This window comes from Neopsephotus bourkii, unplaced genomic scaffold (genome assembly GCF_033783945.1).
Source record: "Neopsephotus bourkii isolate Nb327-2 ecotype Australia unplaced genomic scaffold, CSIRO-AGI_Nbou_v1 NB_234, whole genome shotgun sequence".
Classification (NCBI taxonomy): Eukaryota; Metazoa; Chordata; class Aves; order Psittaciformes; family Psittacidae; genus Neopsephotus; species Neopsephotus bourkii.
The window spans coordinates 10,983,326-11,001,922 of record NW_026900744.1 but is presented as its reverse complement, the minus strand read 5'-3'; the positions used below and the strand labels follow the sequence as shown (position 1 = coordinate 11,001,922).

Here is an 18,597-nt window from a genome sequence, read left to right as displayed (position 1 = left end):
CCACTGCCATCCATTATATATGGCCAGGATGGATTAGTGGGGCTCGGTTACACGTGAGAACTTCCATCAAGGGGCTGGAATACAATCAAGAAGCAGCAGATCAAAGCCTTAAACACCAATCACCTGGTGAGGATCCATTACAGATTCAGCCTCTCAATCCCTCCCCAGCCCTGGCACAGGCTGATGCCCAGCACAAGACAGGTCTTGTGGGGACATGAGCTGATGTCACCCTGCAATACAGCCACAGCTCCAGAGTGCACCTTCCAGGGGTGCATTCTCACAGGGATAAGCAAAGCAGCATGGAAGAAACCAGTAATGGCCCATCTCCTCCAGCTGCAATTATCATTCTTCCCTCTCTACCAGTTCTTGAGCCATATTCAAGAATATCAGTACCATGTCAGGTCAGAAGGGACCTTACAGGATCATCCAGTTCCTGTCGGCAGCACATTCTTCATGAGGCTAGGAAAAGCCTGGTTCTGTACTCCAGGATTGCCCCAAATCCTTTCAAGTCAGCTGGACAGCACCATCAGTTCTCTGTCCCACAGCAAGACACAGGTGCTCACTCCAAACATATAAGCCATATTTCATCAGGCAGGAGCTGGAGTTTTTAGGTTCTGTCACTGCAGTACAAATCCATTCCTGATCCTGCTGCTTCTGCAGCTTTATTCAGGTTGGTGAGAAAGGACCAGGAGGTTGGAATTGCAACCCAACACCTAATGAACAGGAATCAAAAAGCCCCCCTGCAACCACTGCCAGAGCAGAGGAGGGACACACAGATCACTGTGCAATCACGCCCAAAGACACAGCTATAAAAATAAAAGCTTTTTTATTATTATTTTTTAATATACCATTACAGAAACATCTGAGTAACATTCTCAACAGGACAGGCAGCTCCGCATCCCCAGGGTGAGCGCAGGCAGCTCCAGGGTGTGCCATGCTGTGCTCCCAAGCTGCCAGTGCTCTCGGTGCACGACACTCCGCTCCTCACCCTTGCAGGGAGACACGGCCCTCCTGGCATCAGGGTGTCACCTTTTTGTAGGTAATGTGGAGGTGCTGAGTCATGGGCTGCGTAGTGGTTGCCATTGAGACAGTTTGTTCGAGTTTCCCGTCGGAATTGAGCCTGAATTTTCTGGTAATCTAAAAAGGAGTAGGAAAAAGAAGAATAAAATCAAGCAAGCAGCTTCCACAGGATAGATTTCTCACCAGTGCTTTCCACCTTCCCTTTGCCATCCTTGTGTTTGTTGTTAACACGCCACAGATGGAAGGATATGCTCAATACAGGCACACAAGCTCCAGTGAAAGGCAGGCATTCCTAAAGCATCCTGATGAGGCCAAATACTGGACATACGTACATGTGCACCCTGATACTGTAATTAATCCAGAAGACCAGCATTAAGAAGTAACAATTTTACTATTCTGTGTAATAGAAAATTACACTTCTGGAGGCAGTATTCTGGGCTGCCTGGTCTGATTCAGCACATCTAATGATCCCTTTGTGTCTTGTAATGTATGAAACGTCTTCTGAAGGCTGTAACAGAAAGGATAAGCCAGGATGCCTTGCAATACTACCAAGAATTCTGGATGGCAATCTGTAATTAAAGCATGCTCATCAACCTGCTCTCTCGACTAAACACCTCCTGGGGCTGGCAGTACTAGGTGAACTTTTCACCACGTGTACACTCACCTGTTCTACATGGGGCTTCTTGGCAAAGGAGATCCTGGCTATAGAGTGAGATGCTATAGACAGCTCTTGTCCATTCACCTCTCCTTCCTCCACCTCCACCAGACCTAGTGAAAAGAACATCATATATACTACTAGGTTACAAAGTTTACTCAACAGTTATTAGGCTATGCAACAGACCACCACTCTCCCTGAAGAACAGTTTTGACCTAGCACATACTGACAACTGCAAATCCATGCAACCTCAGACATGTAATGCTGCTTAGAGAAACCTAGTCAGACAGACTTACTCATAACATATGGGGAAAGTATTGCACTGCAACTGGCAGCTTTCCCTTCAGAACCTGCTCCAGAGTTCTAGACCCAAATTTAAATGTCAACTGGGTTTTAACACTCTTTCACTTACAATAATTTAGACATAGTTCTCATTCAGTACCTGTAAGGCATGTAACAAGTACCAAGGCACTACATCCACATGGTGGGAGATTCTCCTAGTTTAGGAACTAAGAAGACTGTACCGAGATCACTCTCAGACTGTTTAGGGAACAACAGGAAAGAAGCTTCCCTGCTACGGTGCTGCAGAGGCTCTTGGTAGGCCACAGTCTGAGCAGGGTGTCCAATAGGGAAGCTGCTATACTGGTCATACCAAATAGTCCTGAATGGAGACCATGTAAAGGGGGTTTAAAACCACTACAGCCTCACCCTGCCAGGGTCACAGCCTCAATCCTGCACTGCAGAATCCAGTACGGCAAGTGTTGACATTGGTAACAACAGTCTAAGTGGGATCTTCCATCTCTCCCTACTTTGTACGAGCAGCTGGCCAAATATGACACGATAAAAGGAGGACACAAACCAAAGCATGCACTTTTATATCTACCACAGGGCCCACTGTGGCCAAGTTATAGAAGCAGTGAACATGAAGCATCTTATCTGTACGCATTCCCCTGCCTCCCCACAAAAAAAGACTAGGATGCTATGTAGGCATCAGGAATGTCATGGGACACTTCTCACCTGTCATCATTAAAGCTTAGTCTGCAATTCTTGTTAGAGGCAGATGTTCTGTTGATTTACAAAGCTATGTCTGCAAATACCAACATATAATTTGATAAAAGAATACTCCTCAAGTCTCCTGCATGCATGGTATTTCAGTTTGCCTGTCTTTGCCTTGGCCCTTCCTGCCACAGAAAGCTTGAAAGCTACAGTGTCTAGACAAAGGCAAACGGCCAGCCCTAGGAACACAGTGCTTCTGACACAAGCTCATTTATTAATTTGTTTTCACTGGGGATTCAGCTTGAAAAACAATGAAAAAGATTAAAAATGAAACTGTGAGAGATGCAGTAATTTTCTGGACAAGTGATGACAGGGTAAGGACCTATTCTTCCCCTCAGTGTGGTTATTAGGTGTGTACCTGTGTTCTGAGCACTGATGAAGGCCACCTTATTCGTGTCGGGTTTGAGGCGGATGAATCCACATTCTCGGTGCATGGGCTTCCTGGTGTCTGGATGGAAGGCATTGAACCTGAGGGGAAATCAGAATACAAAAGCTGCTGTTTGTTGCACTGAAAATAGTGTTTGGTCTAATTTCATCTCAGAAGCAATGGTATTGTATTTAACCACATGACTGCCTCCAGGATTATATGAAGAGTAAATGAATGACAATGCTTCATGCTTGGGAAATGCAAACGCATAAAAATATGGTTCCTTTACAGGCACAGCTATTCCTCAGTGGCTGGAGTTATTTAAGTTCAAGCTTCAGATTTTTCACAGCTCCTGGGTCTTTAAGAGCTAGCTGAGAAAGTCCCTCAGGAAGTCAGACATTTCACAGATGCTGAAGCCATACTCTGTCTCAAATACTTCCTTTTCTCAAATAAATATCTGGAATTACAGTATCATCTTTATTTAGCTTTTAAACCTGGCAAGTTGCTTGGGGTTTTTTTTTTTGTGTATTACTTGCTGCAGGCAGTAACAGAGCAGACTTATTTCTTCATCACCCCCTTCAAAAAGAAAGAAAGTTCAGCTCAGATTCTTATTTGTCCTTCATGAGGCTTTACAGTTGTATGTTTAGTCACATGCAATGTGGGTGATTTTATATATATCATACAATGTTCATATATTACATTAGGGCTACACCACTCCCGAGTCTACACAGGTAAGCAAATTAAACAGCAGCTTGAACACAACAGCAAGTTAGGTATCTATATAACGTAACATACTATTCTGTTGGTGTTTCTAGACCTCACAGCTGCTAAACCTGCATGAGAACTCCCTCATGTGACAGCAGTTTCCACGCATGCCTCTGCTGTTCAACTGGGATGTGCCTACTGGAAATGGCCAACACGAATCACCTTGGGCACTGCAACCCATCCTGGGACTGTAGATCGTACTGTCAGCTGCCAGTCCCGTGGTGGCAAGTGTGCAAGAAGAGCTTGACCAAGGGGCTTGTCCAGGTGCTGGCATGTCAGAAGCTGGAGCATTTATTTATTAAAGCAGCCCTGAGAGCTGAAAAGCCCAAAGCAAGTATCTCCTTTGTGAAGTAAAATATAATGAATCACGTTGAGTCAACGTTTCCTAGACCACCAGCAGCACAGGAACAGCACATGGTACCCCTACACTTGGTACAAGAAGCCTGTGGGTTTCCTGAAGACCAGGAAGTGGAAGCTCAGCTAAGGCATGCAGCTGAGGAGTAGTTTAGGTGCCTTGCAGCTGCTTCTTGCTCCTCCTGTTTGGTTTTGTCTCTGTATAAAGGAGGTCTCCTTTTAAACCATATGTTATAGGAAGAACCAGGAATGACTTCTGCCAGTGGAGCATGGCTGCATCTGCACTAAGGGACTGTCCTAGCATCTTCAGCCTCTGTGCTCTGCAGCTACTGAAGCCACAAACCCTATGGAGTCATGTCTCATTGTGGGATTATCTAGCATCACAGGAAAAACAAAAATCAGCCTTCTTACAGTGCCTGAAGTATTCAAGAGACATATGGACTGTCTTACAACAGTCAAAAAAAACTTGACTCAAATCAGCAAATGTTCAGAAACTGGAGCAGGAGATGCAGACAGAGCATGACTGTCAGAGCTTTGCTTCTCTTGGAAACTGGATTTAAAATGTCACATACTGAGCTCTGCTCCAGTGAACAGTACACACTAGGAACACAAAGCATCTTTCACACAGCACTGGCATCGTGTAATTGGTCCTTGCAAAGCAACAAACTTTCTAACTCACCCTCTCAAATAAGTATTGGAGCAGCCCTGAACATTTAGCTAACATGTCACTTCACTTCCTCTAGATTTTTCTTAGAACAATTACTTGCAACCAAGGATGTTAAGCTATCTGCCTCCTATCCCATGGAGTCTGTCAAACACTATTTCTTTTCAGTTTTCACAGTGGCAAAGACTGAGGACCATAAAATGGACAAACTTGACAGCCATGCAATAGCTCCTTCATTTATTTTATCTCTAAGTGGGAGTTTCACAAAACACAATGATAGCAGCTGTCATGCTATTACCCAAAGACCCATTTCTAATTAGACAGCTACTGCCAGCAAAAAGAATGGCGAGTTTTTTTCTGGCCATGAAGACCGTACATCTTTTGGCTAACATATGCACCCAGTGCACATCATGTTAAAGTGGAAGAATCACTGTTCTTTCAAAAGACAGGTATGGAATTTGCGTAAACAATAGCCATCCTCAGGCTGGGACCATTCCTGGTACCCTAAGTTACTCCCATTATTCTAAGTTATGGTCACATTTGCAGCACCCTGAGGTAGACTTCTCACTGTGTAACCCAAGAACTGTACACTGCACCATGCTCATAGTCCTGATCCTGTGCACGTGTCCTGCACGAGTTCACAGGTGTGAACTCGCTTCTGAAAGCCTCTGTGGAAGTGCACTTGTACTCTCAGGTGAGTGAATTTTCAGTGACTGCAGGTGTGCAGCTCTGGGTATGTTGCAATAGCATTCCAATTAATCACAGGTTTTAAAGGAAAACAGAAGTCAGACCACACAGTTATGTATTATTACATCATCTCATTTGGTAAGTGAAAATCTGTTTACTTTGCCACCAGAAGAGAAACCCAACCAGCAAATCTCTCTGGAGTCATGCCTCCTCTGGTCCAAAAGCTGCTGCCAACAGAGACAAACCCCATGACTTACGAGAAGTTGAGCATGGGTTGCCCCACGTGAGAGATGTGCACTTCTTCAAGGTACTGGAAGGGCTTCATTGTAGGGAAGGTGCCATCTCCTGGTGGGTCTGAGAGCCATGTGCCCAGCATCCAGGACAGAGGTTCCATCACAGGATTCAGCTGTGGGGTCTCTGGGGGGAGGAGAAGAAAGAATGAAGAAAGAAATAGAGGGATCCGTGCTCTGCAGCTTGCCAAGAGCTGCCTACAGCTGGGTGGAGGTGAGCACAAAACACCTCAGGAATGGTCCAATGCAGCAGCAACACTTATCTCTAGGGCAGTGTCAGCTCAAAGGTGCAATGGGAGATGGGGAACAGTCACAGAAAATAGGTGTGTTTTCAAACCTGCTCTTGGCCTTACATAGAGCACTTTTTCAGGTGGTCCATTTCTGCCTTCTCTCTGTTAGCTTGATCTGAAGAGAAAGCCCCCTCCCATCTATACACAAGGAAGACAACCAAAATCTCAACATAAAAAAAAATAATCACTAAATGATAATTAAATCTCTAATGCTCTGGCCTGATTCTTCCCAAGCACCAAGTACATACTGCTCCTGTTTGTTTCAGAGGCTAAGGAAGTAAGTCTTCACTTAAGAGGAAAACCAGGCTGCAAACATATTCAAGATCAAAGTTTGGCTGCAGTTTTTCTGAAGAGGTTAACAATGACCTGCACTTGTACAGAGACACAGGGATCATTCAGGATTTGTTCTCCTTAGGCTCTGGACTAAGGTTAAGTGACATGTTTTAAAAAGACTATGGAGCCTGAAAGTTAAAGCATAAACAGAAGAGCAAGCTACTTCCCTTTGTCATTGCTTTTATTAAAAGCAACCAAGGTCTGTTTCACAATGTTAAAACTTTTTCAACAAATCATTTTAGAAGATGGGAGTTGAAGAGGGTTGTTTTCACACCTAGTGATATCATTTAATACAAGAACAAGCTACCTGCCCAGCTGGTCTAAAAGGCACAAATTCAGCTTCAGGGAGAAGTTATCACTTCAAGAGGTGATGCTGTGGCTAAAAATTTGCTTGCTCAGTCTGAGTTTCACTGTGCTCAGTCCCAAATGTCAAGCTAAAAAGATTGAGCAAGGAGGAAGAACGGAGAGTATGCACCTGAAATGCCAAAGACAGGGTAAGAGAGAAGGTCTCCCAGATAAGAGAGACACACGTTATACATCCTCCCACAGAGAGCAGGTTTCAGAAACCAGCTGCCATGTCAGCAGCATGCAACCAATTAATCTTCTTTACCCTGAAGTATTTTGCAAATGAAGCAACTTGAGAAAACATGACAGCTCCCTATGAAATCAATGATAAAAATCTGTGGCATCAGCCAGCCTTTACAAAGGCTGTCCTGACAGCATGTGTGTTCACCACTAGCACACCTAGGTGTGCAGGAGTGCCTACAATCCACACAGCAGTGCTAGTGTACAGGACAGTATTTTGTTGTACTTACCTTCCACCTGTACTGTGAGCAATCAAAGCAACAGAACTTTATTTTCTGGTGTAGCAAAGGCCTCAACACAGTGACGACTGATAACCAAAGTCCAAAACTTATTGCTACATGAAACCCCATACTCTGACGCTGCTTCTTAAGAACCAGCTTCCCTTTCTACTGTCATGTTGAGAGCATGTAGTTTTGCAAGTAAGGAGAGTATCACTACCCCATCCAACTGGTATTTCCCTTTCACTTGCTACTGCACACACTGCATTTCTCTCCAAGCTTTTTTCAGGCTCACACTCCCATCGTGGAAGGGAAGAGCAAAGCTCTGGAAAAGCCAGAAGACACTGCAGCCTGGGCTGCTGCTGCCCTCTCCTGGGTCAGGAGGTGGCAATAAATCCTAAGAAGCAGGATGCTTTCTGCTACCAGAGTGCTTGTAATATGACACTTAATTTTCTTCTGCTTACCAACCTTCCAGCATTTCAGGAGAAAGCATCAAAAATGACAGGTGAAAGAAATAACTTTAGCTATTGCCACTCTTTATACCTGGTTATAAACCAAGAGAAGTCAACTGATAGTTTCCAGCACCCACAGCTTGACCCCATTGTCTTGCTGGGCAATCTGGCTAGAGGGGCAGCCTCGTCTCACTTCTAAAAAGCTGGACTTCCAGCCAGCTGAAAGGTTAAGGTGTAACTATATTATCTGAAGTCTATGGCATGTGGGCAAACAACACGGCCAAGCAACCATTATTACCTAATAGCAGTGAAGCGAACATGAGATTTTTAGATCTTAAGTCACCTGGAAATACTAAGAGTAACAGAAACACTGGTGTGAAAAAGGACCAGAGACTCAAAGAAGTGCAGAAGAGAAGACACATCCTATACAGTGCTTTTCTTACCTTCAGTATCAGTCTCCGACTCGTGGATTAAATCACTTTTCCACCCTGACAGCCTCCTCTTCCAGAGGGCTGAGAGTGGGAAAGCAAGAGTGGGGAGGCAGACAGGAGAGAGGATAGTTGAGCCCATTAGGAAAGAAGTGATTTGAAAAGGTATTTGTTTCTTATGTCATGGTTTGGGTAGGTAAATACAAGACTACTGAAGCAATAAGTAGAGTTTAAAGAAGAATATATCTTTGCAGAGCTGCTTTGTTTCAAGCAACAGGTTTATAGATGCAGTCCCTGTCAAGAGAAAATTTCACTGACGAAGGAGCATGTACTTCCCTTCTTTAAAGATCTAAACTCCTGGCACATTACTTTTACAAACAACTTGCTACTATGGCTTAAAAAGTGTGTGACAATAGCAAGAATACAAACCACACCTGAGAATTTTCAGTGCAAGAGAAATTTTCTGTATGTTTAAAGCTTCAGACTCAGATGGGGTGCTCTTAATGCTGGTTCTCTTGTATCCACATGCAGAGAATTCCTTTAATCCAGTACTAAATCTGGACCTAGCATCTTTAGACCTCTGTTCCCCTATGAAATCCAACTGAAATCAGCCACAACACTCACAAGTTGCAACAGCTTGGGAGACAAAAACGTCATAAGGCACACAAGTGACCTGACCACCTAAATCTCTTTCCTTCAGCAAGGCACTCCAGCAGTCAGCTCTGTTTCACCATCTGACCCTACTTCATCCCTCCAAACTCACAGATGAACTGTTTCCACATCTTTCTCATTCACAGAAGGAGTTAGAAGTCAAATCCCTCCCTGCTCTAGTCACAAACAAACTCAGACTGACCAGCTCCCACACTTGGCAGCCAGAGACAGGGCACTCTTCCTGCCATGAGACAAACCAGACAAAGCTGTCTGCACAACCCCCTTAGGCCATGTCTACACAGGCTTCAGCCAGCGTGGCTCTCAAGTGAGATCCCTGGTGGATTTTTATCCACACTAGTACAAATTCCTACACAGCTTTATCAGCAAAACTGTGGAATGAGTAGCCAGCTGGTTGGTAACAAAGCAGCTAGGGCTGCATCAGAAGCAGCATGACCAGCAGGTCGAGGAATGACATTCTCCGTCTCTATTCTGCTCTTGTGAAACTCCCTTGCAGTCCTGTGTCCAGATCTGGGGCTTTCACTACAAGAGGGATGTGGAGCTGCTTGAGTGAGCCCAGAGGAGGCCACGAAGATGCCCCAAGGGCTGGAGCACCTCTGCTATGGAGACAGGCTGAGAGAGCTGGGCTTGTTCAGCTTGGAGAAGGTTCCAGAGACCTTAGAACAGCTTCCAGTGCCTAAAGGGGCTACAAGAAATATGGAGGGACTACTGACAAGGACATGTGGTGACAGGACAAGGGGGAATGGCTTTGAGCTGACAGAGGGGATATTTACATAGGTATTAGGAAGAAATTCTTCTGTGTGAGGGTGGTGAGGCCCTGGCACAGGTTGCCCAGAGAAGCTGTGGCTGCCCCATCCCTGGCAGTTCTCAAGGCCAGGTTGGATGGGGCTTGGGGCAACCTCGTCGAGTGGAAGGTGTCCCTGCCCATGGCAGGAGGATGGGAACTGGATGAGCTTTAAGGTCCCTTCCAACACAAACCGTTCCACGCTTTCCCCTAAGCTGCAGGAATCTTAAGCAAAAAAAAACCAACCACACCAAACTAAGCAACTCAAACAAAAACAAACCCCAAGAAAAAAAAAAACAACAACAAACAACAAAAAACAAATTCACACAGCATCTTCTCAGTCTTCAAAGTGCTGGGTCTCCAGCCACAGCTGGGCAGCCTCCTGCAGTCCTTTCTTCAGTGTCACTTACTGGATTTAAATCATCATTAAGGTTCTGGCAATTAAGGAGCAGCATTGTTCAGTGCACCTTTGCTATATTTAAGTACAAAAGGTGGCTTTGTGCCCTGCTGCCCTGAGTGTTGCACCCATTTATGCACTCTGCTGATGTTCCCCACAGTAAACCAGTACAGCACTCCTACCAGTGACATGCACTAGCTCCATCTCTTCTCTAAAAACTGGGAATGTGATTCTATTTACAAATTTTCACCTTGCTGCCTATCTTAGTAACTAATTTCATGACCGAGCACTAATGTGTTACTGCCTCTGTTTCTAATCTCTGTGGTAAGGCAGTTATGACACAATGAAAACGCTGGACATGAAACTAATCTGGAATGTGTACTCAGCATGGTCATCACCTCTGTACTTCGAAAGTCATCTGTTGGGAACTACTAATAATTACACCTTTTGCTTTTTTTCCTTGGAAAGCCAACCCATGTGGGAGACAGCTTTATTCCTCCTTCCTCTAGATGTCTTCATTCTTCTCTCGTCTGACTACAACAGCGTTAGAGAATTTCAAAGATTTTGAATATCCTTTGAATATGCTTAAAACCAACCTGGTCCTTTTGCTGGGAACCTGCACGTTGCTCAACATAGTCTGGGTCCTGTTTAAGGTTCACAGCTTAAGGTAACAACTATTTAAGAATACCACTTGGAGATCTTCCCCAGGGCTGGAAAGTTATGAGTGACAGGGTGTGGGGGATAGTATGGACAAGGACCTAGGGCAGTGGACAGCTCCACTGCTTCAGGAGCTCACCCCTGAGGAAGTGCAGAATCCAGAAAAACTAGTATAATATTTGGAAAGAGTATGCTGTCACCCTGCAATTCCAGAGACACAAATCACTGCAACATGCTGGGGCCTGGTCCAAGAAGAAATGGACATGAAAATCATCACAGTTACTGAAGGAGAATGGAAGCAAGGCCATCACAAGAACAGGAGGAAGAGACAGAACAAGAGATAACCTCTGGATCCCTGTCCCCAGGTGAGCTGCAGGATATGCAGAAAGATTTCAGCATCAGCCAGGTGAGCACATTATCACCTGGCTACTCCAATGCTGGGGTAATGGAGCTGAACTAGTAGGGAAGCCAAGCAGCTGGGAACACTTGCTAGGGAAGAGAGAACTGAAAAGGCAATTGAGAGAGGGACTCAGCTTCTGAAGGTGACTCCTGTCAGCCATGAAGGCACGACTTCAAGGAAGATGTTACATGCTATCCAGGCAAGTGGAATGCAGTAGAGACAATCACGTTTACTGGACTGTGTGGATCAGATGGCCTGACATGTCAGTCCCACGGGAGCATAAGGCTCTAGCAGACACTGGTGCACAATGTAACCTGATGCCATCAAACTGTCAAGGAGTCGAACCCATCTGTATTTCTGATGTGACAGAAGGATCCCAAGAGGTGATTGTACTGGGGGCTGAAATGAGCCTGACTGGGAAGGAGCACAAAAGCACCCCACTGTGACTGATCCAGAGGCTCCATGCATCCTTGGCATAGACTGCCTCAGGAACGGATATTTAAGGGACCCAAAAAGGTACTGATGACCTTTTGGTATAGCTGTCTTGGAGATGGAGGAAACTGAGCAACTGTCCACCTTGCCTGGTCTCTCAAAGGATCCTTCTGTTGTGGGGTTGCTGAAGGTCAAAGAACAAGTGCCAATCACGACCACAACAGTACACCGGCGGCAATATCGCACCAACCAGGACTCACTGATTCCCATCCATAAGCGGATCCACAGACTGGAGAGCCAAGGAGTGATCAGAAGGACCCGCTCATCATTTAATGGCCCCATATGGCCAGTAGGAAAGTCTAACGGAGAGTGGAGACTAACAGTAACTATCGTGGCCAGAAGGCAAAGATTTCAGAACACTACCAAAATCAGAGGAGGAGGTGACACATGCAGGGGAGACCCTACTGTACAACAAACTACCAGAAAGCGAGAAACAATATTCCTTGTTTACTGATGTATTGTGGCAAAGCACTAGAGATGGAAGGAGTCTCCCATGACAAGCTGCAGAAATTGCTGAAAGTGGGTCAAGTCAGTTTGCTGAGGTGAAAGCCATCCAGCTGGCCTTGGACAGTGCTTAACAAGAACAGCCAGTACTTTATACAGACTCATGGATGGTGGCAAATGTCCTGTGGGGGGTGGCTGTAGCAATGGAAGCAGAGCAACTGGCAACGCAGAGGTAAACCCATCTGAGCTGCTGCACTGTGGTAAGGTATCACCACCCAGGTGCAGAACCTGGTGGTGAAGTGCTACGTGCTTACGATGGTGGAAGCCAGCACTGGATGGTGGAACCTCAGCTGTCCCTATCCCAGAGAAGGCAGACAAAAGAAGTCACAAGCAGCACCAGCCATCTCAGAACAAAATCTCTTTTCTTCCAAAATCTATCTCCAAGTTACTACCCAGCTGCCAGGTTAGCAGTGCCTGCCCTGGTAGAAGCAATCTTTCTGACAGCACATCTCTGCAACCCATTGTAACTGGATAGGGACACACTGCTGTTCAAGTCCTGCTCAGACAAATGAAAGTACAGCATCTTGCACCCTTGTACAACCCCACTTCTCAGTGTCACTGAGGAACAGGATTTTGCTGGTTATTTTCTGCAACACAAATGAAAACCTATTGCCACCTTGATGGGAAACATCACCTCAGGCCCCACAGACCAGGTATGAGAAATCCATCTTGGCACACCACCAGTCATTTAATGTTTGAGTCTTTCTGATTGTCCCCAAAGTTCAGCTATGATTCATACATATGTAAAAAGTAGAAATAACCCCATTTCTATGCTGGCTTTCTACAAATATTTAAAGACAAATCTAAGCTGGAAGGAAATATGATTTCCTACACATTCCTAGCAAAATTCTAACCATTTTTCACATGGACTAATTTTGCAAACTCTCCTGCCTTTAATATGACCTTCACAAAAGCAGACACACAGTGCTAAAGTCCACATATGCTCAAACAGCTGAATTCTAACAGCTTTACCTCTGATAAATAGACACTTCAAGCCCGTTGAATCATACCTGTGTTTGTTCCATTGCCAGCCATAGTTCACAGGGTTGCTTTCCTATTGCTTAAGTCTTTTTAACCACCTTTGCCCACCAGCAAGTGCTTTGCGCAGGGTTCCTAAGATGGCTATGAGGGAAGTGATCTCATGATTAGGTAGAACAAGTTATCCCAGTGCCTTCTGGGAGATGTAGTTTTACAAAATGACCAAACTTGAACACATTAATACAAGGTGATCCTGTGGAAGGAGCATCTCAGATCTCTTGTATCTGCTAGCACTGGGGGAGTATGACACAGCAGAGCTGCAAAAACTTCCAAGCAGAACAAGATGGGTCAGTTAGTACTTGTGTGTCAGCGGACAGAGCTGTTAGTCTCCCCTACCTCAGGACACTGGATCCATATTTGCTCACTGGCTCTCCCTCATTTCTCCCAGTGCATCCTATTGTTCTCCAAAACACACATCTAACCTTGTTCTGTTTGGTACACTGTGCCTAAGCGCACTCCTCTGCTGGAAGTATTCCTCAACCTGTGGTCCATGGATCTCAGAAGTGGCTCACAAAACAGCAGGAAACATTTTCCTACCAAACAAGTGAGCAAATTCAAAGTTTAGATGGAAAAGATCACTGTAGCAGCTGTGGACGAAAGCCTGGGACTTCTAAAACCTGTTAGACTATTCCCCTGTTAAGACATGTTGGGCAACAACGCTTGAGCGCTTCATAGGATCGTTTAGGTTGGAAAATACCCATTGTGACAGAGCATACCTCAAGGCAAACTCACCCAGACTGAGTCACCAATCCTCAAGTGTGGCTGGCAGGGACTGCACATACAGCACTTCTACTGAAACCTGCTCTTTCCAGCCGTCTGTAGTTTGGGTACAGCCAGCAGAAATTAACTTGTCTCACTGGAGGAAAACACCAGCTGAGAACTAGTATCAAAATGAAGATCTGCTTAATAGGTGCAGGCTCAAGCTCACTCTTCTGCTCGGGATTTTGTGGAAGAGGTTGAATATCAGCAAAGAGAAGTCCCACAGTGCATGGAGCTGGGATGCAGACACGTAACAACCTGCACAGCCACTCCAGTCAGTTACTGTACTTTCATTCCCCATCCCCAAGGCACCTGTGCTTAGAAGAAAAAAATACGCAGGCTCAGGTTCACAGCTAATAGCATCACCTCAACTACACATAGGTGATTTAGGACAACTGAAATGAAGCTACCAAAGACTGTAATTATTATTAACCTAGTATGTCAGCTGACTGTATTTGCATGAATACCAAAAAGACTTTCTTCAATTCAGCTTTGTATTCGAGTAAAACTTAGTGTCTAGGCATAAACAAGACTCTGCCCAGCAGCAGTCAGCTACACTTACTCAGGTGTCCCTGCCCATGCCAGTGGGGTTGGAACTAGATGATCTTAAGGTCCTTTCCAACCCTAACTATTCTATGATTTTGATTGCCATAAACTATTACTATGAGCACACAAAAAGCTTTGCAAGGCAGAAGAGCACCCTGATTAAGCTTAAAAGACTTAAAAAGCAAGAAGTAAACCACTCACCAAAAAACCCTTTAAAAAGGTCACCAGCCAAAGTGTTCCATAAGAACTGCCCATTGCTGGCAGGACATTATCAGGTAATGAGTTGATCAATTCATTTTAAGAAATATAATTTTCCCTTAGAAAATTGGTATGTCATTCTTACATTCTTTAGAAGATATTCTTAATACGTAATTCTCATGTTCTTGAAGACATATGTATAAAAATCTCCATCTCAGGAAAGAGAAGAAAAATCATAATGCTTTCTAGAATAAAGAAGAACATCCTTCAGGACACTATTTTTGCAATGAGTGTTTCACTGAAGGTATTCCAACAAAGCTAGACATCCTTTTTCACATGAGTATGCGTGTGTATGAGAATGACAATGACGGAACCCTAAAACTGTATTTAGTTCTTTTCTTTGTTTAGAGGAAGCCATGAGATTTCTTCTCCTAAAGAAAAGAACGAGCACTACCATCAGGGAATAGCTAATCATCCATGGGTGACAACTTTTTCAAGAAAGCCCTGAGGCATGCATCCTTCAGAAAGCAACCCAACATCTTCCTAGCAGCCACACAAGCATCAAACATCATTACATGGTCCTAAACTCTTCACCAAAATTATATCTTGCAACCAGAGTCACTATATAGAATTTTTATCAGCTGTATATTAGGGCACTCTTTTTCTTGCAAGAGAAAGGGTTATGGCCCGACTTGACCTCTCCGTAACAACCTTTTTACAGGACCTTATCCCTCACCGAGTTCCCCAACATTTTCAGGTGTCTCTTGGTTTTCACTGATAGAGATTCACCATCTCTTCCCACTTTATTAGCCGTTTCCTGATGGCTTCTGCCTTCTGAAGAAGGAAATGATCAAGCCAAACACTGACAGTCAGAAAAAGTGGTGTCATCATGCCATTGTCATATTCAATACTTACCACCTCACCAAGACTTCCTATCTCCCAAGCACTGAGTACAGCATATGAAATCTAAGATCAGAAGCACTTCTTACATCACTGGAAAAGGCTCCAGCAGCTTTCTCAGATAACTGCTGCCCAAGACAGCTCATTTACACACCAAAAAAATCCACAGACATACTCCAAAGGAAGGCAAATCCCAACAGGTGCTATTGAGTCACAAACAAGTTAAAACAACCCAGGAAGGAAAAAAAGTAATTGCAAGAGTTGTCTGCAACATTATGACCCGAAATACCATTCCAAACAAGGAATCACCCTCAGAAACTTTTGAGATGTAAGAGATAGCTCATCTGCCCAAAACCTTAATTCTTTCACCAGTATCTGTTGGTCTAACACAAGCTGCTATTACTCCTTCCAAAAACGTACCTTTCTCCTACCTTCTACCCATCATGTCTTTACAACCTCTAACTTAAGTAGCCTCTTATTGCTAAGAAAATGATGCCTCAACACAAAGCCACTGGGCATACTGACCACAGTCCTGGGATAGCAGGCTGTTCAAGTAAGGGAAACTGATCCTCTTCAGCTCATCTAGCTTCTCCTTCAGCTTCCTGACTTGACTGTCAGAGCGACTGACCCTCTGCCTTAAAAGTCTCAACTCTCCGTTCTTCTTTTCTACCTGCTCCCGCAAGCAGCACACCTGACTTTTGCTCTGCCTGGAGGAGAAACAGTATGAGTGGAGGGAGTCGATGAGTTTGCAAGCTCCCGAGGCTGACATGATAACCTCATTGATTGACATGGGGTTGGCATCTGTGTCACCCTTCCGCCCCACCACAGCCTCAGCAGCAGGCTGAGGGGTGAGGTCTGCTGGGGACGCCGACAAACCCTGCAAAGGTTTCTGAGGGGTGGCGGTGAGGGATGAAGTAGGGGAGCCTTCCACTATAGCCTTATTGTGCCCCATCAGATGGCTGCTGCAGCTTGGTTCCACGTCTCTCTTTGGCCTTTTCCTTTCTAGCTGCTCTTTAGGGAAAGATGGCCTCTCTCGGGCATGCTTAGAGGAAAAGCTGTATGAATGAAGGGAGCCGATGAACTTGCAAGCACCAGAGGCAGGAGGGGTGAAGTCATCGACCGAAACACCACTTCTGTCTGCCACCCAGCTCCCCGTCCATGTGGCTTTCCGGCAGTCCTCCGCAGAAGATCTCTCAGGCTTTTTCTGAGGGCCAGGCTTTGCAATCAAATTATCACCTAACGTCCTTCTCCGAGGGCTGTCCAGCTGGCCGTGGACGTTCTCTTCCTCCTCAGACATCGATTCGCGTTTCGCTTGCAACGATGCCTCCTCCATCTCGTTCGTCCCTTGCATCACCATGAAGTCCTTGCCAGAAGATGAGGTCCTTTGAACTACCTCACAGCCTCCTTCCCTTGGGTTTTCTCCATCCTGCAGCGGCACCTGGCTCGCTATTTTTCTTCTGCTCCTGACATAATCCAGGTTGTCGTGTTTTTTCTCCGCAAGCTGGAAGATTGTAGGAACAGCAGTGGGCTTCAGCAACCGGTGCTGGTCTTCCAGCCGCTTAGAAAAACTGTCTTTGGTGAAATGCTCACTGCAGAGAAACGAGTATTTAGTGGGAGTCCAGTTGTCCCTCTGAACAGCTTTCAGCCACTGAATCAGACGCTTTGAATCCTTCAGAGGGAATCTAAAAAAATCCAAACAGACAAAACCCGTGTAAAAATAAACTGCATTTCAGAAATCAAAAGGGTTGGTACTCTTGGCTTTAGGAGATTTTTGTGAAAGCTGTATTTTAACAGGTTACGCTTTTTAGTTCACTTCAGGCCGAAACACTGGATATTGGTTTCCCTCCATTAACAGCTCCACAAACAGCACAGAACAAGTGTTGTTTTCCTTTTCATCAGCCACTGACCCATTACTCAGCTGTCCCATCTGCCCTACGACAAACACAACAGCCTGTTCGCAAGAACGAGGATGCGACTGAACGTTCAAACACTCCAGCTTGGGCAGCACACTGTTCACTCACTGCCTCAGTAACCCTGTTCATGTTTATGCCGGGTCCATTTAATAACGTAAAAACACCTGGACTGATAAAAAAGACCCAGAGCAGTTGAATGAGATGCCTTTTCCTAACAAAGTCGCATCACTTGCCTGAGATAAAGACCTTCCCTTAGGGACTCACCAGTGGCAGCATCCCCAGCGAGGCCCCTGGTGCAGGCAGCCGCTGGGGGGACAGAGAGGCCTTGGTGTGAGCCTGGGCCCAGGCCCCGCGGCAGCGAGGCGAGCTCGCAGCTGCCAACAGCCGTTAAGGAGCCCAAAACTGGTCCCCGGCGCTCCAGGAAACAAAGGGCGGCCGCTGCCGCTCGGGGCCCGGAGGTGTCGGGAGGGCCGGGAAGGGACGGACCCAGAACCGCCGCGAGGGCACGCAGCCCCCCCGATCCCGGCTGCCCGGCCGGAGCGAAGCCGGGAAGTGAAAGAGAAGCGGGCACGGCACCTGCGGAGGGCCGGGCGCGTCGGGGCTGAAATGGGCCGGGAGACCGCCCTTACCTGTGGAAGGAGACGGCGCCCCGGTGCGCCTTCCCCTGCCGGTTGGAGCAGTTGGCGGCGGCGCAGCAGATCACCATCTCCGGCCGCCGCCGGCCGGGCCCGCCCCGGCCCCCGCCCGCCGGCCCGGGCCGCCGCCTGCCGTACAGCAAGATGGCGGATTCAGGTCACCCCGGCTGCCCCTCCGCCTTTGGGGAAGGGGTTTCTGTACGGCACTACCGTCAACCAAGATGGCAGCTGCCACACGGCGGCCGCCATTTTGGCTGAAGCGCCGCCGTACAGCGCCGATGCTGTAAGGCGCGTGGGGAAGGGGAGGGGGATGAGTGGGATATGGGGGATCGCTCCCGGCGCCACTCGCTTGCCTCCTCGGCGCTGTAGGGCGTCCGCCTCCCGACGAGCCGCTCGGTCTGCGGCAGCCGAGCCGTCAAAAACGTCTCCGAGAGGGGTCGGGCTGAGGAGGTCTACCCTCCCGGGGGAAGAGGGGCAGGGCTCGGCCAGCTCAGTACAACACGATGGTCGCACCCGTACACAGGAGCTTTCCCGGTCGTAC

The 18,597-nt window shown here is 46.4% G+C and overlaps 1 protein-coding gene across 3 annotated transcripts; it reads right to left on the bottom strand.

Annotated features, from left to right (window-relative positions):
- Positions 1–809: 809 nt before the first annotated feature.
- On the bottom strand, positions 810–18,297 carry THAP4 (THAP domain containing 4). Of its 3 annotated transcripts, none has more exons than XM_061345275.1 (6): positions 18,051–18,297; positions 16,034–17,190; positions 5,826–5,985; positions 3,090–3,199; positions 1,685–1,788; positions 810–1,137 (listed from the first exon to the last, which is right to left on the bottom strand). In XM_061345275.1, exons 1-6 carry the CDS (start codon positions 18,125–18,127, stop codon positions 1,018–1,020), a joined length of 1,728 nt encoding a protein of 575 aa, XP_061201259.1. In that variant the 5' UTR covers positions 18,128–18,297; the 3' UTR covers positions 810–1,017. The 3 variants fall into 3 exon arrangements, with proteins under 3 accessions (XP_061201259.1, XP_061201261.1, XP_061201262.1); XM_061345277.1 differs by having other exon boundaries at positions 16,601–17,190; positions 18,051–18,258; XM_061345278.1 differs by lacking the exons at positions 16,034–17,190; positions 18,051–18,297 and adding an exon at positions 13,078–13,389.
- Between the last annotated feature and the right edge of the window lie 300 nt (positions 18,298–18,597).